The sequence below is a fragment of the Rhinolophus sinicus genome, linkage group LG03 (assembly GCF_036562045.2).
Source record: "Rhinolophus sinicus isolate RSC01 linkage group LG03, ASM3656204v1, whole genome shotgun sequence".
In the NCBI taxonomy this organism is placed as follows: Eukaryota; Metazoa; Chordata; class Mammalia; order Chiroptera; family Rhinolophidae; genus Rhinolophus; species Rhinolophus sinicus.
In genome coordinates, this window is record NC_133753.1 from 169,591,253 (window position 1) to 169,611,330 (window position 20,078).

General features: G+C 32.9%; 1 protein-coding gene across 1 annotated transcript in view; it reads left to right on the top strand.

Annotated features, from left to right (window-relative positions):
* HCN1 (hyperpolarization activated cyclic nucleotide gated potassium channel 1) overlaps nt 1-20,078 on the top strand; it is a 344,964-nt gene that overhangs the window by 262,970 nt on the left and 61,916 nt on the right. Inside the window, exon 5 of the mRNA XM_019736249.2 lies at nt 17,754-17,900. Within this exon, the coding sequence (XP_019591808.2) occupies nt 17,754-17,900 (147 nt within the window). The remainder of the gene's footprint in view (nt 1-17,753; nt 17,901-20,078) is intronic.

Genomic DNA, 20,078 nt, shown 5'->3' on the forward strand with positions numbered 1-20,078 from the left:
TTGGAAAATATTAAGTATTTTTGACATTACCTAGAAATAACCCATTATTTTAAATGAATAAAAGTTAATAGTTTTCTTAGTTCCTCATGGAATTTAAGCCAGTTGCAAATTTTAAAATCTTGTACTCGTGTGAAAATGATAATTATTTTTTTCAAGAAAATTAGTAAAAAAGTTGCAATAATTTAAAAGAAGAGATGGTGACATTAAACATACAAAAGGTATCACAGCACAGTAATCTCTAAAAAATTGCCCTGATGTTTTCACAATGATAGGAGGGGAACCCTAGGATCTACTATTTTCTGTAGAAACTTATCTGAAATTCTTATATCATAGATTATATTTCTGTGAGTTCTGAAAATTTCTCTGAGATTTTTCAGAAAAATATTAAATCATCTTCAAAGGTTTAAGTTTTTATGGAAACATATCTTATTAATAGGCAATGTTCTTCATTTCTGTACCCGCCAATCCTATGCTTTTTTAGATTCTTTCATAAAATAATTTTAAGAAATTATATAAGGAATCTAGCTTTGTTCCCTTGAAGAGAGCTTTGCAATATCATAACCACTCCCTTCTAATGGAAAACACTGTATGATTCAGTGTAGTGGAAGATAGCTACTAATAATTACTGTGCTCACAGCACACTTACCTTGACTGTGCCATTTTCTCTGGGAAAGGGAATAACATTTAATATTTTTGAGTTTTACAAAGAGTAAGGAAATTAACCTCACTTGAACAAGCAACAGGATGTCTTAATATCTTAGTAACGAAAATATCTCCTTATGATTCTCTGACATTAAAGTATAATGTTACTGTTTCTATAGTTTGTAAAAGAGGTACAAGTCTAACAAGGGCACACAATGTACGAGGAATTCATAGGGGTCTTAACAGGTGTCAGGGTCATCAAATTTTATGCTCTTTCGTTTTACTTATTATTTTTGGTAGTAAAATATACATGACAAAATTTACCATTTAAACTATATTTTTCTGTACATCTGTTATAAACATTTAACCCAGAACTCAGCAATTAAAACATCAGTGTCCCCATAACATCACCCCAATATAATAAATTATTTCAGAATGTCTTCTTATCATGCATTAGCTACCCATTATACAGAAAATAATGAATTCACAAACTTCAACTTGTTTGTCAAGTTCTTGCTTTTTCACTTAATATATCTTAAACATATGTCCATGTTTGTCCCTTTTAAAAATTTTACTTTATTGGCATAAGGACACTTAAAATGGGATCTACCCTCTTAAATTTTTGAGTATATGATATATTATTGTTGACTATAAATACTATGTTGTACAGCAGATCTGCAGAGCTCATTCATCCTGTTTAACTGAAACTTGATTCCTGTTGATTAGTAACTCCACTTTTCCTCCTCCCTCCAACTCTTGGTCACTGCTGGTCTCCTCTGATTCTATGAACTTGTCTCTTAGACATCTTTTCTAACTGTATTATACAATGTTTGTCTTTCTGTGACTGGATTATTTAACTTAGTATAATGCCCTAAAGGTTTATTTATGTTCTGGCATACTACAGAATTCCCTTCTTTTTTAATGCTGAATAGTATTCCATTGTATGTATATACCACTTATTTTTTTTAAATTAATTCCTCTGTTGATGGCCATTTAGGCTACTTCCATATATCGACTATTGTGAATAGTGCTGCAATAACATAGGAGTGCAAATATCTCTTCAAGATCTTGATTATAATTTTCTTGGATAAATACAGAGAAGGGGGATTGCTGGATCATATTGTAGTTCTATTTTTAATTTTTTGAGTCACTTCCATGCTATTTTCCATAATGGCAGTATCATTAGCATTTAGCATTTCCACCAGTAGTATACAGGGGTTCCTATTTATCCACATCCTCACCAACATTTATTTTGTTTTTGTTTTATTTATTTATTTACTTTATTTATTTTTTGTTGTTTTTTGGTTTTTGTGTTTGTTGTTGTTGTTGATAAATAGTCATCCTAACAGTTGTGAAGTAATATCTTGTTGAGTTTTTGATTTGGTTTTCCCAAATGATTTCTGATTTTATTTATTTATTTTTATTTTTTATGTTCTTAGCATTTCCTCATATACCTGTTGGCCATTTGTATTTCCTCTTTGGAGAAATGTCTATCCAAGTCTTTAGCCCATTTTTAATTATTAGTTTTGTTTGTTGTTTCTTTGTCAAACAAAACTAATAATTAAAAATGGGCTAAATGGGGGGGAGGGTTTATTTTGTTTTACTGTTGAGTTGTAGGAGTTCCTTGTAAATATACTTTAATCCTTTTTTCTTTTTTAATGTGGAATGCAACTGTCACCACTGTCCATTTCCAGAACTTTATTATTATCCCAAACAGAAGCTCTGTACCAATTAAACAATAACTTCTATCCTTCCTATTTGTTTTTACTATTAAATTTTAGATGCAGTCATACTGCTGCTATCAAGTAGTGGTTGAATAAATTAGAAGATATGTCAATAAAAAAATGGAACCTAAGATTGTGTTCTATAGTTCTTTAAGGTGCTACCCAAGATACTTGTTATGCTTTCCATGGAATTGTGTTAGTTTAAACTTTCCTCATAGATCATATATAAATTTATGTTAATCATGATTTTTTAATTTATGTTCTTTCCTTGAGAAGACAAATAAAAATATAGGATCTTTCATAAAACATTCATAGCAATCAAGAAATACTTTGTTGCTTAGGATTAATTATAAAGATAAAAGTTTATTTGTTTTTGTAATAGTCTTTGCCGGCTTTAGTTTTTACCCAGGCCATTCCCTTTCATTTCCAAAACAAAATGTAAGTCTATTTTGATTAATCCATCTTTGACTATTGCCTCATAGATTGTTTGAAACTAACTATAATTATGAAACAAAATCTTATTTTTATCTATTTTGGACAGTTACTTATTGGAAATAGATCATCACTTATTATATTAGAGAATGAGTTCACTTGAGATTTAAGAAACATCTCTAAATTTAATTTGATTTCAAATAAGTCATATTATGCATAAAATATTAGTGTTTCAAACTTATCTAGAGTTAGCTCTTCTTCTCCCTTAGCCATTTCATATTTTCACAATATTTTTGACTATAGTGAAAGCTCTTTTGAGGCCAGAAAGGGTGATTTTATATTCTAAGAGCAACTAATAAATGTGGCATTAGTGCATAGTTAGCACTTAGCATATTTGTTAAAAGAAATGAATAAAAGTAATACATAGCTACATAATTTATCTTTGGCCACTGAGATTATGAATTTAGAATCTCTTTTCTATCTTAACCTTAATCAAGATTGATTCATCGCTTTTCAAATGAGACTCTGAAAAATTGAAACCAATTATTGCTTATTTTTCTTATGGTTAAATCATTTTTCTCTTATTTTTTAGGTATGAATTGTTATTCTTTAAATTTTAACAAAAATAATATGAGGAAAAGATACATATATTTTGCTGTTATGATTTATTCTTTAAAACATAACTTTAAAGTCTTAACCTAGAATCTATTAGCTAGTAACTTCTAAATTGGTTCAATAAACTTAACTTACATTTGGGAGAAAAAAGTCAAATAATAAAATGGAAATATCTCTTTTTTGTGGTTTGAAACACACAGAAACTGAAATCTTTAAAATGTTTTACTTTCAGAAGAAAACATATACTTCTCAGATACACAGTTCAGAGGCCATGTTAAGTGAATATTTTCCTTAGAAATGTTGCAGTTTAAGAGGAATATGTCATAGAAAATTGCACGTGAGAGAAAACAAATGCCAGTACCCCGACATTGCAAAATTAATTAATTAATGGATGGATGGATGGGTGGATGGACATCAATTACTTACTGAGCTCCACATGGAGCGACAGGTATTTACGCTCCTAGTGAGGGCTGAGAACATGTTCCGATGTTGTCTGGCTCTAGCCTCTTCTTCAAACTCAGGAGGAAACATATGCTGTTGCTCCAAAAGGGAACAATTCTTCCTTTAGTAACATTTTCTAAATGTCTCTCTATGTGGTGCTGTTAAGGAAATTGGTGTTCTAGTTTATTAAATATTATAGTTAACAGGGTTGTCTTAGTCTGTTTGGGCTGCTGTACCAAAATACCATAAAGAGGTGGCTTATAAAGATCAGAAATTAATTTCTCACAGTTCTGGAAGATTGAAAGTCCAAGATCAAAGAAAGCACAGGCAGATTCGGTGTCTTCTTAGGGTCCACGTTCTGGTTCATAGGTGGCACCTTCTTAGCTGTAATCCCATGTGACAAAAGGCAAGGGAGCTTCCTGTGGCCACTTTTATAAGGGTATTAATTCTACTCTTTCATGAGGACTCCATCCTCATTAGCAAATCTCCTCCCAAAAGTCTTCCCTTCTAATATACCATCACTTTGTGGGTTAGGTTTCAACATATATGAGTCCTGGGGGGACACAAACAGTCATACCATAGCAAGAGTTATAAAAATTTAACCCAAGGATTAACCTTTTTCAAAGCATCAAATAATAGTAAAGCATGCTGAATGGTATGGTGGAGTTAAAGATAGTGAAAAGGCACCAAAACCACATTAAGAACTCAGAGACCTAGTCTTATCCCTGACATTTACTAACTGATTGTGAAACTATGAATATATAATTGTGAATCAGCCATTCTGAGTCTCTTTTCCTCATCTGTGAAAAGAGAGGATTGAATACAATTATATCTGTGGTACGATCCAATTCTGAATGTCTCATTCTGTGCCAAATATATGTTAATCTCCCTTGAATGATTCACAAGACTCTTTAAATGTCTTTTGAGTCAGCCTTATAAACATAGTTTATTAATGTATAGTACTGGTTGGGGATATAGGACAATGAAATCTCCTTAGAATTATCGGACTCCATTTATTCTGTACAGTTGACTTTCAAGGCTAATGCTAACAATTATTTTTACTATTAAATACCATTTTTCTACATTGCCCTCTTGAGGAATTTTCTTCCACTAGTTTTGGGTTTATAGCTACAACCTCCTTTTCATGGCATTATACATTTATAGTAATCACACAGCTACCTGACTTCCAGCAATCTCAAATAGGTCAGTCACAAAGATGGAAGTAATTAAGCTAAAAACTCCCTGAATCTTAGGGAAATAGGTGTCAACATAGAGATATAAGGAGTAGTTACATTTGTTGCCTTCTCAAATAGTTAACATCTCTTTAACTGGTTTTACCAAAAGCCATTAATTTTGTTCTAGGTTAGTTTGAGCAGGTAGTCTGACAACTAAGATTAGGTTGCAGATGATTGTGTGCAAAACAAACCCCTTAAGTATCTGGAAAGTTACAGTTAAAAGAATAGATCCTATCACAAAGAAAGGAGCTGGAGAAATCCAGCATCAGTTGGCAAAGACAATTTAGTGGAAAGACAACAACAGCTCTGACCTCTTAGGAGCCACTAAAATGAGAAATGAAATTAAGCAGAAGCCTTAGGATAAAGCAATACAGAAATATGGAAAAATCCAGGCAATAACTACTGTACTATGTATAGGACGTGTTATTCATAACGATTACCATGAATCATCAGGAACAATTTAAATTATGTTCAGTATGCTCTATTCAGAGTATATTTTAGAGCATATTCAGTGTACCTTGGCCATGAAGTACAGGGTTTGAGAATGATTTAGAATCAGAGTTCTAAAGCTGTTTGAGTTATGGAATGCAGAGATCTCTAAATTCGAGGTCTCTGTAGAGACAAAGAAATCTCCTCCTATTCCTTTTTACTTAAAATTTTAATATGTTTATATAAATACTTTAATTTTTGTATGTTTTCATATTTGAACTTCCTTGACCATATTTCACAAGTGTCCTTCCTTCTGCCAGTGCAGGAAATTGTCATTAGTTAAGTTGGACATGATTTAGGAAACTGGTGTCTCTTTAGCGCCACTCTATGCCCTATAACATTTGATCCTCAAATTTAGTTTCTTCAATGTCTGTTTTACCATTTTATTAGATGGAGAAACAGAAGTTCAAGGTAGTCCAGTTACTAGTTCAAGGCTGTGTAACCCAAAAACAACGAAGCTGAAATTTGAGTTCAGATCTATCTCCAAAAGGAAAGTTCTTTCCAACATATGCTGTCACCCTCCTAAAATATCTTAACAGAGGACATAAATATCGGCATTATCTTCAGTCCATAGAGACATGTCTCTTCCGTAAATTTGATAAGACACATTTACTTTTATTATTAATAAGTAACAAATGCACAAAATTTCAATTAATCATGAACTGAAGAATGGTTCAAGACACATGCGAAAGTGTAAAATGATCTTGAAATCTTCATGATCTCTTATCTCTCTTACTTTATTCATTTGTGGCTTCCACCAATTCCTCCATCTATAGCTGTCCATATTTGCTTGAGCACTTTCGTTGACAGGGAGGTTACAACTTCACAGGGTACACATTTACTTTGTAATATTTTAGTTTAATGAACATCAAGCCTTCTATTAATTTGGCATCTGTCTCTCTAGAGCTCCTAGCCACTGTCTCTAGTTCTGCTTTGGACAGCAGAGCACACCAAGTCAAACCCTCTCTTTCAAGTATTTTCTTTTCCAGGAGAGCATTCCTGCTTTGCATAGTAAGTCCTTATATGACATATGTTCCTCGTACTACAAACTCCTGGTTGCTTTCTTCCTATTTTTGACCAATAGCTCTCAACCTGGGCAGAACACTGGAATCACCTGGAAGTCTTTAAAACATATTAATGAAGGAAGTTGCAACAGATTTTCTCTGGTTTCATTAACAATATCCAACACATAATCCACAGAAAATGCAGGCAGATGATCTATGTATGAAGAGCGTAGTTCACGGTCCCAGCTTCACAGTGAAATCACTATTTGGCCTTAGCCATGTCATTTCTCCACGGTGACTCTCAATACCTTCTTGAAAATAGAAACACAATCATATCTGCCCTGCCTGCCTCACGTGCTAGTTGGGAAGAACAAATGTACCTTATAAACTGTGTATCCTCATAAAAACGTTATCATTACTATTATCATCACCTGTTAAATTTTCTTAAACGTGGATTTTTTTTCTAATAATGCTTATTGTCCACATATCAGCTTACTGAATGCATTCCCTGACTTCTGTATCCTTTTTTTCCTTTTCTGTCCTTGAGATGTTTCATTCCTCCTCATTATTTATTTAAATGAAAATAAGACAACAACAGAATTCCTCAAAAAAAATACATATTTGTGGGGCATCGATTAAAAAATAAAAAAGAGAATCCAAGTTATTAAATGTCCTATTTGGCTCAGTCATCACTCTATTGCCACTTATTTCTTTTATGCTGTGTAAGCATAAACTAATATTTATCTTTAGTGCTTTATGTGTTTTGTCCTAAGGATACCAAATGTGTACCATGCAATCAAGAGAAAATTTTTTCTAGTCTTCTGTGGCCTAACAGAGTTTTAGAGAAAGTACCTGGAAAAGAATAAAGAAGGACATGAATGTAAAGAATAGTGAATATTAGTCTGCTTTCGGAAAAAACAAGTTATAATTTAAAAAACCTTCAAATACCAAGAAAGTATGTATAGGTTCTACTTTAAACACATGATTTATATGTTTTATTTATTTAATAATCTTCTAGTTATCTCTTCCTTCAAAAACTTGATGCTCTAGTGCAGAGATGTGAAACAATTTATATAACAACAAGTTTTCTAATTTGAATTATAGTATTATGTTGGGAGTGTATATGCTCAGTGTTATCTGAAGCACTAAAAATATCTGCTTTAGTATAGAAAAAAATTAAAGTGCTGGAATGGTATTTTTATGATCAGATAATTGGGAGTCAAATGTGTCATTTGTTCAGTGAACACTTTTATTTTATAATAGTTTGTTGATCCCTAGTTTATTTTCATTTTAAGAGTTTTATTCCTATCTGTTTTTTTTATTTGATAATATTAGAGAAATATATTGGTTATTGATCAAATATATTACTAATTCATTGTTTCATATGAAGTTACATCTCTTTAAAGAACAAAAAGTATTTTGTTTTCCTCATTGTAGTATTTTGATATACTCCATTAGCAATGAACTAGAGCCCCAGTGTTATATTTTTAAAGGAAATATAAATCTCATGCCATTTTTATTTTTCCCAAGTGAAAATTAGCTGTGAGTCTGTTTGAATTCCACGCAATGCAAGAACAATTCCGGCCGGACACTGAGTCCTCTAGCACAGGATGTCTGCCGCTGTCGTTGTCATTGCTGTGGTTACAAACTTGAAACTTTGATTTACAAAAATACAGAGCTGAAATTATCCATTCCTGGAGGTTCTTCTGCATCAGTTTTAGCTCGGCTAGAGCTATAATTAGATCCCATTACACTGTATGATCCAGACTGATCAGTTAAGTCATTGATTTTCAAAATTTTTTTACCAAGTATAACTAAAATAGAGAGAAATTTAAACACATACACTGGGATGTTGTTGGAGTATAGACTAAAGCCACTTGTATCCATATGAAAATGTACTTAAAATTTCAAATTTTAGGGTATACTCCTACACTACAATTTATCTTATGTGATGCTACAAGGCTTTAAATTTCTCACCACTGAGGAAATCTGATGACGCAGGAAGATATGCTACATTTATTCCTTATCTTCTGTAATACTCTTGTACAACTCTCTCCTGTATTTTCAGGCTTAAGATACCGATCAGACTGGAGCTGAGTGAGTAAGTGGATAGCAATAGGAGAAGCGGCAGGAGGCTAGTTCACATATGACCTTGTTGATTAAAAGATTTCAGCTTTTACTCTAAGACTGGAATACTTGGAAGGTTTTAAACAAAGGCATGACATGGTCAGATTTACAGTTTAGAAGGATAACACTGGCTACTAGGTTAAGAATAACTTATGAGCAGTCAAAAGGTAAAGCAGAGACCAGCTAGAAGGCTTTTGAAATCATCCATATAAGATACGATGATGACTTGGATCAAGTTTGTAGCAGTAGATATGGACAGGTGAATATATTGTAAAAGCAAATCCAGAAATATTACTCAACAATATTTTTGTTTTTAATCTACTGATATATTCAACAACATGGCTGTATCTCAGAAACATCATGCTAAGTGAAAAAATGCCAGATGTAAAAGATTACATATTGTATTATTCTACTTAGGTAAAATTCTAGAATAGGCAAAACAAGTGCCAGAAAATAGATCAGTATTTTCTTGATGGGAAAGTGGGATAACCGCAAAGGAGAATGAGGGAAATTTAGAGAGTGATAGAAATGTTCTAAAATTTGGCCATGATGGTGATTCTTGTGGAAATGTTCAAATTCCTCCATCACTTATCATTTCAAAAAAAATGTCTATAACCCACTAAAGCTCCCCAACTAACCTGTAGGAAAATGACCTGGCTGAAAGATGCTCATTAGCAATGACAATTGATAGAATGTGCCTCCTTAAGATCATTCAGCACTAAGGAGAAAAGAAGAAAAAAAAAAGAAAAAAAAGATCAAACTAGTGTCATCATTTTGAATCCTCAGCTTATTTTGAGAAAGCATAACTGGAGGCCAAAAATACTTAACAAATGAAAACAGAATGTATACTTCTATCAGAATAAGTTAACAAAAAATCTTACTGATTATTAGAAAAAGTGTAAAACAATGGCCCCTTTATGATTGAGTGGAACAGGATTGGAAAAGTGTTTGCTTTCTTGTCTCTGATCACTTGACTTTGATCATAGATATCCAGTGACCCATTGTCCATTTCTTAGAGCCAATTCCTCACTTTGGCCAATAACGGCCAGTTCAGTACATGCCTGGCAACACACGTGTCTTGACTCGTCTTCATATTGTATCTGATACCACGGGCCTTGCAGTAGGTCCCTAATATTTTAGTAAGGAGCTGCTCTCATCTTCTGCTAAGATGTTCCCCTGGCAAGCTTTGTCTTGCTAAATTGTCTTACTAAATTGTTCTAACTTGAACAAGACACTTTTGAATTTATGCTAGATTGGAAGTCTTCATCTTCTCTCACCACTTCAGGAAACATATTTGTAAACGTAGGAGTTTGACTTGGTTCTGGAAAGCCAGTCAACATTTTTATCAACCAGTGACTATTATTTTCATAGCGTTTGAGTTGACAAAGTTTGGATCCTTTTCTTTTATAAATTCCAAGACTTGTTTTCTGAAAGTGTATTTATTCCCTTGCTATTATTAATCCGGTTGTTTATGATGCTGGCTTGCTGTCACATGCAAAACAGATATTAATAAATCATTGCCAGGTTCAAACTACTATTGTTCAATTTGCATTACATATATAAACTTAAATTCAGAAATCCATATTTTCTGTGTGGTGATATGTATATATACAAACGTGTGTGTGTGTGTGTGTGTGTGTGTGTATGTATATATGTCTTTTGAAACCAACCACCAATATTCACCTTTTGTTAAAGGCTGAACCTTGCTTAAACAAGACCTCTATGCTTTTTCTCATTCTGTAGAGCTACTATACTTAGCACTTTCGTCTAACAACATTCCCTCACTCTATGGTAGGTTTTTACCAAAGGTTATTATGGTAAATATATATGTTGTAACTTCCCTATAGATTATCACAGGTTTTTAAATTGTTCCATAGTGGGACTGATCGGCACTCAGGTCTGAAACGTGGATTTTGACTGGTTGTGTTTTATATAATGTGTGTGCTGCTTTATTGCTTCTTCATATCACATCATGTGAGACTTGATAAGTACTACAATCAAATCTATTTTAATCTTGTTTTGTATTATATACTTAAAGAAAATGATGCTTTTAATTTGTATAGAAGTAACTCATCGTTGTTATATTTATTCACTTTTGAAAAACAAATTAATCCAAAGGAGTGCACATTGTAAAAGCTCCTTCTTCATCCAGTATGTTATTTCTCCATGGTAATTGGCCAGTGACTCATTAATTTATTGTCTTCTTTTAATTATTCTCCAGATGATATTTACCCTTAGTAATTGTTGTGTATCCTCAGATATTCAGTTGCTTTAAATTTGAAAATAGAAACAGCTGTATTAAAAACAAACTAAAGAGACTTTCAAAACTAAATCAAGCTGTTACTAATGTTAAGAAATATTTTGACCAAAAATAATGAAGACTATCAGTGATATTTAAATGGCATCCTTAGTTTCAAACTTCAATCTTTTTAATGCACTTATACAAGGCGTATATAAATAATTTATCACCCATCACTAAAAACAAAAAATTGTTGGAGGGTGGTGAAAAGAGGTTATTGGTAATGTACTATTAAAATAAATATTAAATTCTTCATTATAGAAACTGAATATATCTTCTCAGTGGAGGTTTAGTATAGTTAAACTCGCATCTTTTCTTTGAAGAATTACACACACGCGCACGTGCATACACACACACTATGACATAATGTTGCAGCAATCAATCCACCCAATTTAAAAAAAATTATACCATTTTAATTACTGTACACTAACCCACAATTCAATGTATAAAAGCTGTAATCTTGGGTAGTCTATAAGATTTAAACTGGGTGTGAAATATTACCTCTAGATTTCTGACTAATGAGCTTCATAGTTTTAGAAAATACTGTGTCCTTTACCATCTAATTTTTGAAACTTAAATGACAAATTATTTAAAGTAAAAGTTAATGAACTAAGTTGTAGATCTTTCAACTACTTCAAATAAGGCATATTGTCTTCCTTGGATGAAAACAAAAGCCACAGCATTTTGTCACAATTAATAAGTGCTTTAATTTTCTCTCCAATGTATAATTAGTATTTTTAAAAAGAAGTGAAACCCTTTAAATATTTTACATATATTTGGACTTATCAAAGAAAAATGGCATTTTTGCCAGTACTTCAAAAATGTACTTCAAATCTGGTTCCCAATCAAGACTAAACAATATAGTTTACCAAAAGGAATATTTTAGAACAGGGGTGTCCAAACTTTTTTCAATGGTTTTCACCAAGGGCCATATGTGGTAAAATACACAAACAGCCGGGCCACTCACTCGAGGTGAAGTACGTATTGCCTCACCTGGTTTATTTAAGTAAACTAAATATATTTTTGGAATTTGCTACAGGCCAATAAAAAATGGATCGCGGGCTGCAGTTGGCCCGCGGGCTGCAGTTTGGACACTCCTGTTTTAGAACATAAATAACTAATGAATTCAGCAAATATTGAACAGCTACTCTATGTGAGCCACTGTGTTGGAAAATAGAGATAAACTTGAGACGCCTCAAGTTGCTGACGGTCTAGTAGAAAACTCTACTGACTTCAAGGAGCTTATGGTCAAGTAGAGAATATAATATAGACAATTTAATAAGCAACTATGATAGTGGGAAAAGAACCAGGTATGGGCTTGCTGTGATGGTTGCATAAATGGCCCATGTAATCTAATCTAGATATTAGATTAGATCTAAGAGTTTTCTGAAAACCAGTATAAGCATGTTTTTTCTGAAAACAAGCACAAGCATTTTCGAAGATATTGTTAGAAATGCCAAATCTTAGTTGAAATCCATCCGTACTGAATGTGAATCTTCAAGTTAACAAGATCTCCATGTTATTTGAATGTACATTAACATTTGAGCATTATATTAGGGAAAAATACTCAGAAAAAGTTAAGAATAAAATCCTCAGTGGCAATATGGTTCCTTTATGAAGGATAAAGGTAGAATGTATTGGGAACAGAGAAATAAATGATTGTCCTCTCACCCAGATCTATTGCTTCGGTTGCTGGTTGGCTAGAGAAGGTAGAGGGGAGAAGGTAAATGATTTCAATTTGGGTATGTGGTATTTGATGTGCTTTTGAGGCATGTTTTAAAGGGGAAAATGGACATATGAGTCTAGAGATCAGGAGTTAGTTCTCTGCTGAAGCCATTGACTTGGAAATTGGTAGTATATTGATAGTAACTGACATCAGGAGAATGGGCAGGGTTGCTCCAAGAAAATATGTGAGGTGAAAACAAAGGCCTTGGGCGTATTCCTTGGGAACACCAACATATAAAGATATGTCAACAAATAAGACTGCAAAGAGCAGCCAGAGAGGCTAGAGGAGATAAGAATATATAGATGGATAAGCCATGGGAAATATGTCTCTGGGAGGAAGGGATCAATAGCATTGTTGTCCTAGTTTGTGTTCTGCAATAGCCTAAGGAAAGGATGCGGGTGTAGGTAATTTATTGGGAAGTAATTCCAGAAAGCATATTAGGGAAACAGGAAGCATAAGACTGGGGAAAAGGGAAACCCAATGAAATGTATTTTATTGAGTTGTTTTCCAATATGGACAAGAGGGATTTGGTCCCACGGAAACCCTTGAGGAACCATGAAGATGCACCCTAAAATTATCTCTCGGAAGGAGGGATGGCTATGACATAAACCTATACACTCAAATCCCTCATTGGTTGAATGTTTCTCAGGATAGTGTTACCTACACCGCTCCCCATTCCCAAACTTCTGTGCTGCTCTAGCTTGAGCTGAGCAATTCTTCTAAAATTCTAAGAAACCCTGAGATGGACTATCCACCATAGGTATACTTGAGGTCAGAGGTGGGCCAGCTTGCTTGGTACAAGGTATTAGAGTGTCAGCTACTAGTGTTTAGTGTTGTTCAGATACCAAATAAGAGCATCTTTGTAAAGCATCTAATTAAGTATCATGGTAATTATTGGGAGATCATGGAAATGTAAGAGTATAATTAGTGGAGAAGGAATGGAAGCTATAATTCAATGTTTAAAGTTTTAATGAGTGGTAGACAGTGAGATAATGAGTGTAGACCACACTTTCAAGAAATTGCTTGAAAAAGGGAAGGAGAATAATAATGTGGTAGATGGAGGGCCACTTATGCTCAATTGAGAGCCATTTTTTGAAGGCAGGAATATCATGTACTGAACAAGAACACAAACTGTGGATCCCGATTGCCTAGATTACAATCCTGATCTCAACACTAATTAGCTGTGTCACCTTATACAAGTTATTTCGATACTCTGTGCCTCAGTTTCATCATCTATAAAGTGAAGATAATAGTAGTAATCTCATAAAGTTGTTGCCAGAATTAAATGAGCAAATAGAGGAAAGTAGTTTGTAATAACCAAGGGTTAGATACTATTTTGATGGTGGTGATGATGATGATGATGAGTTACTTTAACTGGAAGAAGAGTATATCGAAAAGCTATTTGGCTTGAGCCAATATATGGAGAGAAAGTTGATGTGACAAAAACTATAGCAGATAGGGTGATGTTTCTAAAGAATGATGAGGAAATACCTTCAATGAGAGAAAAGATACTTTTCCATTTTTACAAGAGCAAGAAGAAGAAAAGGAAAAAAAATAGGTATCTTTCTAAATGAGTTAATAGATGTTCTTGTGTGATAGCTTCTATTTCTTTTTGAAATTTTAGGTAAGGTCACCATCTGTAAGTGAAAGAATTGTTGGGGCAGGGAAATAAGATAATTTAGATAGCATAAAATGTTTTAAATGGTCTTATTGAAAAATAAAAGAGCGATTGGTTTACCATGACATGTCATTCTGTACTCTTGTTAAATTAAGGTCAAAATAATTTTTCTACACACACACACACATACACACACACACACACACACACACCAAGAAAAACTGCAGTAATAAAGATCAAAGCCATTTAGAGCAGTAAAACACTCTAAATGATTTTTTAAATATCTGAGCACAGATTTCAACTATTATAATGATAATAATGATTGTTTCGATTTCTGGCAATTATCTATCCCTTTGACTTCTATAATTACTATAAAATTAGCTTTCTAAGAATGTTATATATATGAACAATTTATTTACTTGATAATTAAGCATTTTATTCTAATTGGTCGTTACATTGGCCTGTCATTATTATTTTTTTTTTTTTCCAGTTACTTGCTTAGTTAAGTCTTAAACAGTGTTACACTGACTTTTGGAAAACTTTTTGGAATCTGGCCATTTTCAAACCAAATTAAAATAATACAAAATGAAGAACTATGTAGTGTAAAAATTTCCAAAACTTTTTAAATCTTGATTTTATTTTTAAATATATGAAGGTGTACTCCATTTTAAAACATCTGAATGGATACTGCTAGTTTCTATAAACAAGAGAGCAGGTGTCTATTTATAATGGAAGTGATCATTCTGGATGGAAAAATAACAATTTTTATCTGCAATTTTTATCTGCTAATATTTTCTATAGGAATCTAAGATCAGCTGTTGAGTTGTAATTTTGATAGTTTTACAGGCCAATTAAGTACTTATTCACTATCACAAAAAACTTTCCCGCTATCTTGGAAGCTGAACAATTCACTCTGTTTTGGAGAAAACCGTGTTTCATTACCCAGTTTTCCAAAAAAGATAAAGAAGAAAGAAGATAACAAACTACTAACTTCTGCAGAAAAAAATAACTTTACAACCATCTGCATTTCTTTATGTGTGATTTGTTTTTTACATTTTCTATATTGGAAGTCAAATTTGGGTATATTACGATACCTTTGTTATTACATGACTTACTCTGATATGACTATGCTGCTTAAAATAATTTTAAAAAATAATCAGGAATCTGTTTTTGCTAAAAGAAAATTTTTTCCTCAGTAAATATGAAAGATTTTGCTGTGTTTATAGCATAGTTCTTGAAAAAGATTCAATCCTGCTATGAACGTTTTAGAAATAATGTTACACTCATTTGAATATAACATAGCTTTTTATAGATATAAAAAGGAACTAGTTTATTTTTAAATGTAGAATCAAAATAGAAACCATGGCTTCAGTTACCATGTAAATAAATGGTAATATTAAAAATATCTTTATAAAATGTTCAATAGCTTGGTTGTAAATTCAATGCTGATTGTCCTAAACATTTAACAACAACAACAACAAAACAAAACAAAAAACACAAATGAAAAACTAATTGATGATCGATTATTAGTCTTTGAAGGACAATTTTAAATATTTTATTTTTTATCATCATTTTTCTAATTATGTTTAAAATCTACAACAATAAATGGTTAAAATGTGTAATATAGGCTCAAAATCAAACTTAAGTCAGTATAAGTAAATGACAAGAAATAGTCATCAAACTTTTGTCTAAAAGAAGGAAGATCATATATATACATATATATCTGTATACACACACACAAACACACACACACACACATACAGAGGGTGCCAAAAAAATGTATACACATTTTAAGAAAGGAAAAAACTGTATTAAAATTATGCTGAAGGTAACCACTTTAAGCACCTCTTGTAATTGCAGAAGTCAAACCTTCTGCTATCGATGAATATTGAATACTACAATTTTAATGCAGTTTTTTCCTTTCTTAAAATGTGTATACATTTTTTTGGCACCCTCTGTATATAGACCTGCATGCAGCCTTTAAGTACTTTAAGGGCATAGTCTGGTGACCAAATAAAGGAAATCTCATGACAAAGTTGTATTTCATTTGAGGATACTAATCTCTAAAAGGGGACATCCAAACAATGTGAATGCTATACTCCTATGTAAGGAAAGTATGTAGGGAAAATTAAAGAAATACAATTCAATGGGTTGCTGTTTCACATTGGACATGTGTGTTATCAGTTACCAATTATAATTACAAAGATTATGGACAAGGATTCAGAAGACCTTGATCTTCTGAGCTCTGCTATCAGAAAGATTTGAGAAAAATAAATTCCTTTTAAGGGAGGAATCTTATTCCAGTATTTTTATGTAGTTTTATTACCTACTATTTTATTTATACTCAATTTTATCATCTGTATAATGAAACTAATTTGGGGGGGGTTCATTTTTTTCGAAGTGTATTCTCATGACCACCACATTTGAAACGTTGAGGGAATATTTCTCAAACTTAAATGTGAAGTCATCTGGGGATCTTTTTAAGATGCAGATTCTGATTTCATAGGTCTCTGATGAAGCCTGAAATTCTCTTCTAATAAGCTCCCAGGTAACAGCCATGCTCCTATGTTCCTGTTTAACTAGCAGGGATGTTATTTTTTTAAGAAACTGTGTACATATGTGTGTATATAAGTGTGTGTGTAAATACACAAAAGCAGATACATCAAGGGAATGGATCTCAGGAGTTAAGCCTGAAAATCTGCATTCCCAAAAGGCAACCTCATCCCAAGTTTTATAAATAGTCAAGTTTAAGAATTACTTGGTTAAATGAACTTAAATATCTAAGTTAACTTTCAGCTATAAAATTACGAGGCGCTAATCTCACCCCGATGATCTCCTAAATCCTCAAATGAAGTGTGACATATCATCGTACTTTACAGGGCATATGTTTCTTGAGTGTCTGTGACTTGCAAACAGTTGCCCAGCTCTTTGACTCTACATTCAAAATTTAATTATGTCTGATCTTTTGCTATAAGATAAAACCTTTTGTACTATCCAAAGTTACAACAGTCTTTCTCCAATGAAAAGCCAAAGAGCAAATTCAAACTTGATTTAGAACTCAGCTAAAAATAAAATGTAAAAAAATAGTGTCACTTCTTTTTTTCTTCCCCATCACTGGCTTTTCTGGAGATTAACTTCACTCTGAACTCATTTCATGCCTCCTCTCCATGCTATCTCAGTATTTTGCAGGAAATATTTACCTAAATAAATGCCTTCTACAGTATATGACACAGATTGGGTACATTACAACCTAGTACACTGGTTCTTCCCCTTAAAGAATTTCTTTCTTTTGTTATTGTTAGTCAAGTGTTATTGAGTATAGTATAGCACAAGAGTAACATGATGGTTTTTCATACAGCCTAGCAATGTTTCTTAATTTCCTTTTTTTCCTTTCCTTACAGTATAAGCAAGTGGAGCAATACATGTCATTCCATAAGTTACCAGCTGACATGCGTCAGAAGATACACGATTACTATGAACACAGATACCAAGGCAAAATCTTCGATGAAGAAAACATTCTCTGTGAACTCAATGATCCTCTGAGAGAGGTAAGGTTTATAGTCCTGGATCTCCATGGTACATAATCACTGTTTATTTTCTCCTTTCACAGGAAATCCTCACATCCATGTTACAATATTACTCAAAAGGAAAAAATAGGATAAAATATTAAGACATCTATTTTTTTTTGCCCATATTCTTTTTTATGTTTTCCTATATACAGACTTTTAGCTATTTTAAAAAAAAAAGTGCTAGGAAATTGTTTTTCTAATGATGATTCTCATAATTGTTTTACTTTTTTACATTTTTCTTTCTTTTTCTGTTGTATTTATTGTGGCGACATTGGTTAATAAAGTTACATAGATTTCAAGTGTACAATTCTATAACTCATTATCTATTGCAATTTTCTGTATAACTAGTTATCAAAATTCCTTCTTGTATCCTCATTGTCTTGTATCTTCCCAGTCTTCTACTCTCTCATCTCATTCTTACCTGTTTCTTTATCTTCTCTTTTTTCACCTTTTGCTCTCCTCTCATGTTCATTTTCCCTGTTCATCCCCTGGACTCTATTCAGAGACTGACCTGACCTGTTGAGAGTTACTCATTTCTTATTACCTCATTAAAACACTGTAATTTCAATAACCGCCTCTCTGCCTTATTTCTTCTCTCCACCCCTCCCTAGAAGTCTTCCCTCTGCCCACTCGAATGTTCAGGTCACCCCTAGAGCAAAGGACCATTGTCTTTATTGTTCCTATTTCTTACACTGCCTCGCTCTTTCTTCTTTCTTTTACCACCAACCTCCTCAGAATATTACTGTGCAATCAGTGCACTGTGGTTTGATCTTCATTTCTTTACCAAAATTGTTTCGTTGAAAGTTATCAGTGACCTGCTAATCATCAAAGCCTTTGTCACTGAATCTTTGTTGGTAATTCTTCAACTGTTAACAAGACACACCTCCCAAATCTTCTTTTTGTTCTTCTTTAGCACCAAACCATTACTTAGACTTTTCATTCTGATTTTCTGAATTTATTCTAAATTATTTAGTTTATCTCACACTTCAATTCTGTCCATTTGAGCTCCAAATTCTTGCCATAAGCTGCATTTTCTTAAAAGCTACATGATATATCCTGGCCCCATATACATAGTAAGCTATATAATGAAGTCATTATCTTCCATCATTAAACCATTTATGTTTTGAAGTCTCTCTGTAAATGTTTTAGTCATTTTCTCAAGTCATTTGGAATATAAAACTGTGGTCCTTTTTTGAATATTGCTCTGCTCTACACATCCATACAATCACCAAATGCTGTCCATTGATCATGGTAATACATCTTATGCCCATACTCTTGTTTCTTTTCCCAGTACCAGCACCCTAACCATTCTTCTCAGAGGGACTAGCCACACTATACCCATAGTTGCCTTCCAACCTTTGTTGTCTTTTCTCTTAACTACCATTTAAAACTTCATTGATGCCAGATTAATCTTCTTCTATGGATATAAGCTGGTCATTTCTCTGCTCTGGAACTTTCATTCTTTATATTACCAATTCCATCAAATAAAGCTACTTTAGACTCATAGTCTAGCCCTCCCTTGCTCTGACCAGCTAAATCTCCAGCTTTCCTGTTCCCTCCTGCCCTACATATTCCAAAGTAGCCTACAGTCAAACTGTGCAGCTTGCTGTTTTGCAAAAGTCAATTATAATTTCTCACTCTTGCATCATGTTTTCCAGAAATGTCTCTCATCTTCTAGCAAAATCTAGTTCAAATAATACTTCTTTATTTCTGCCTTCTTTTCTCTGACCCCTTTACTCTGATCACTCTTTTCTCTGACCCCCAGTGTACTGAGTCCCTAAATCTGTGCTACTTATACATTTTGTCTGTTATCACTGCTTTTTTCACAGTTGTTTTCTCTACTTTTGTCTTGAAAATTCCTTAAAAGCAAAGCCCATTTCGTCTCTATTTTAAATTTTTCATGAAATTCCTGATACATGTAGCATATATTAAATAAATAATCAATAAATATTTTTATTTCCACTAATGTCCTTGCCAATTTTAACCATTCTTAAGTTTTTGCATCCACTAAAAGTTATTTGTATTTTTGGTCTGTTTTTTTGAAAAACCTTACGATACCAGTAATAGTTCTGCAATGAAGGGAGCTAAATGCCTGCTATGCTATTCATTAGCTTATTTTCCCTACAAAGTCCTTAATCAAATATAAATATGTAAATC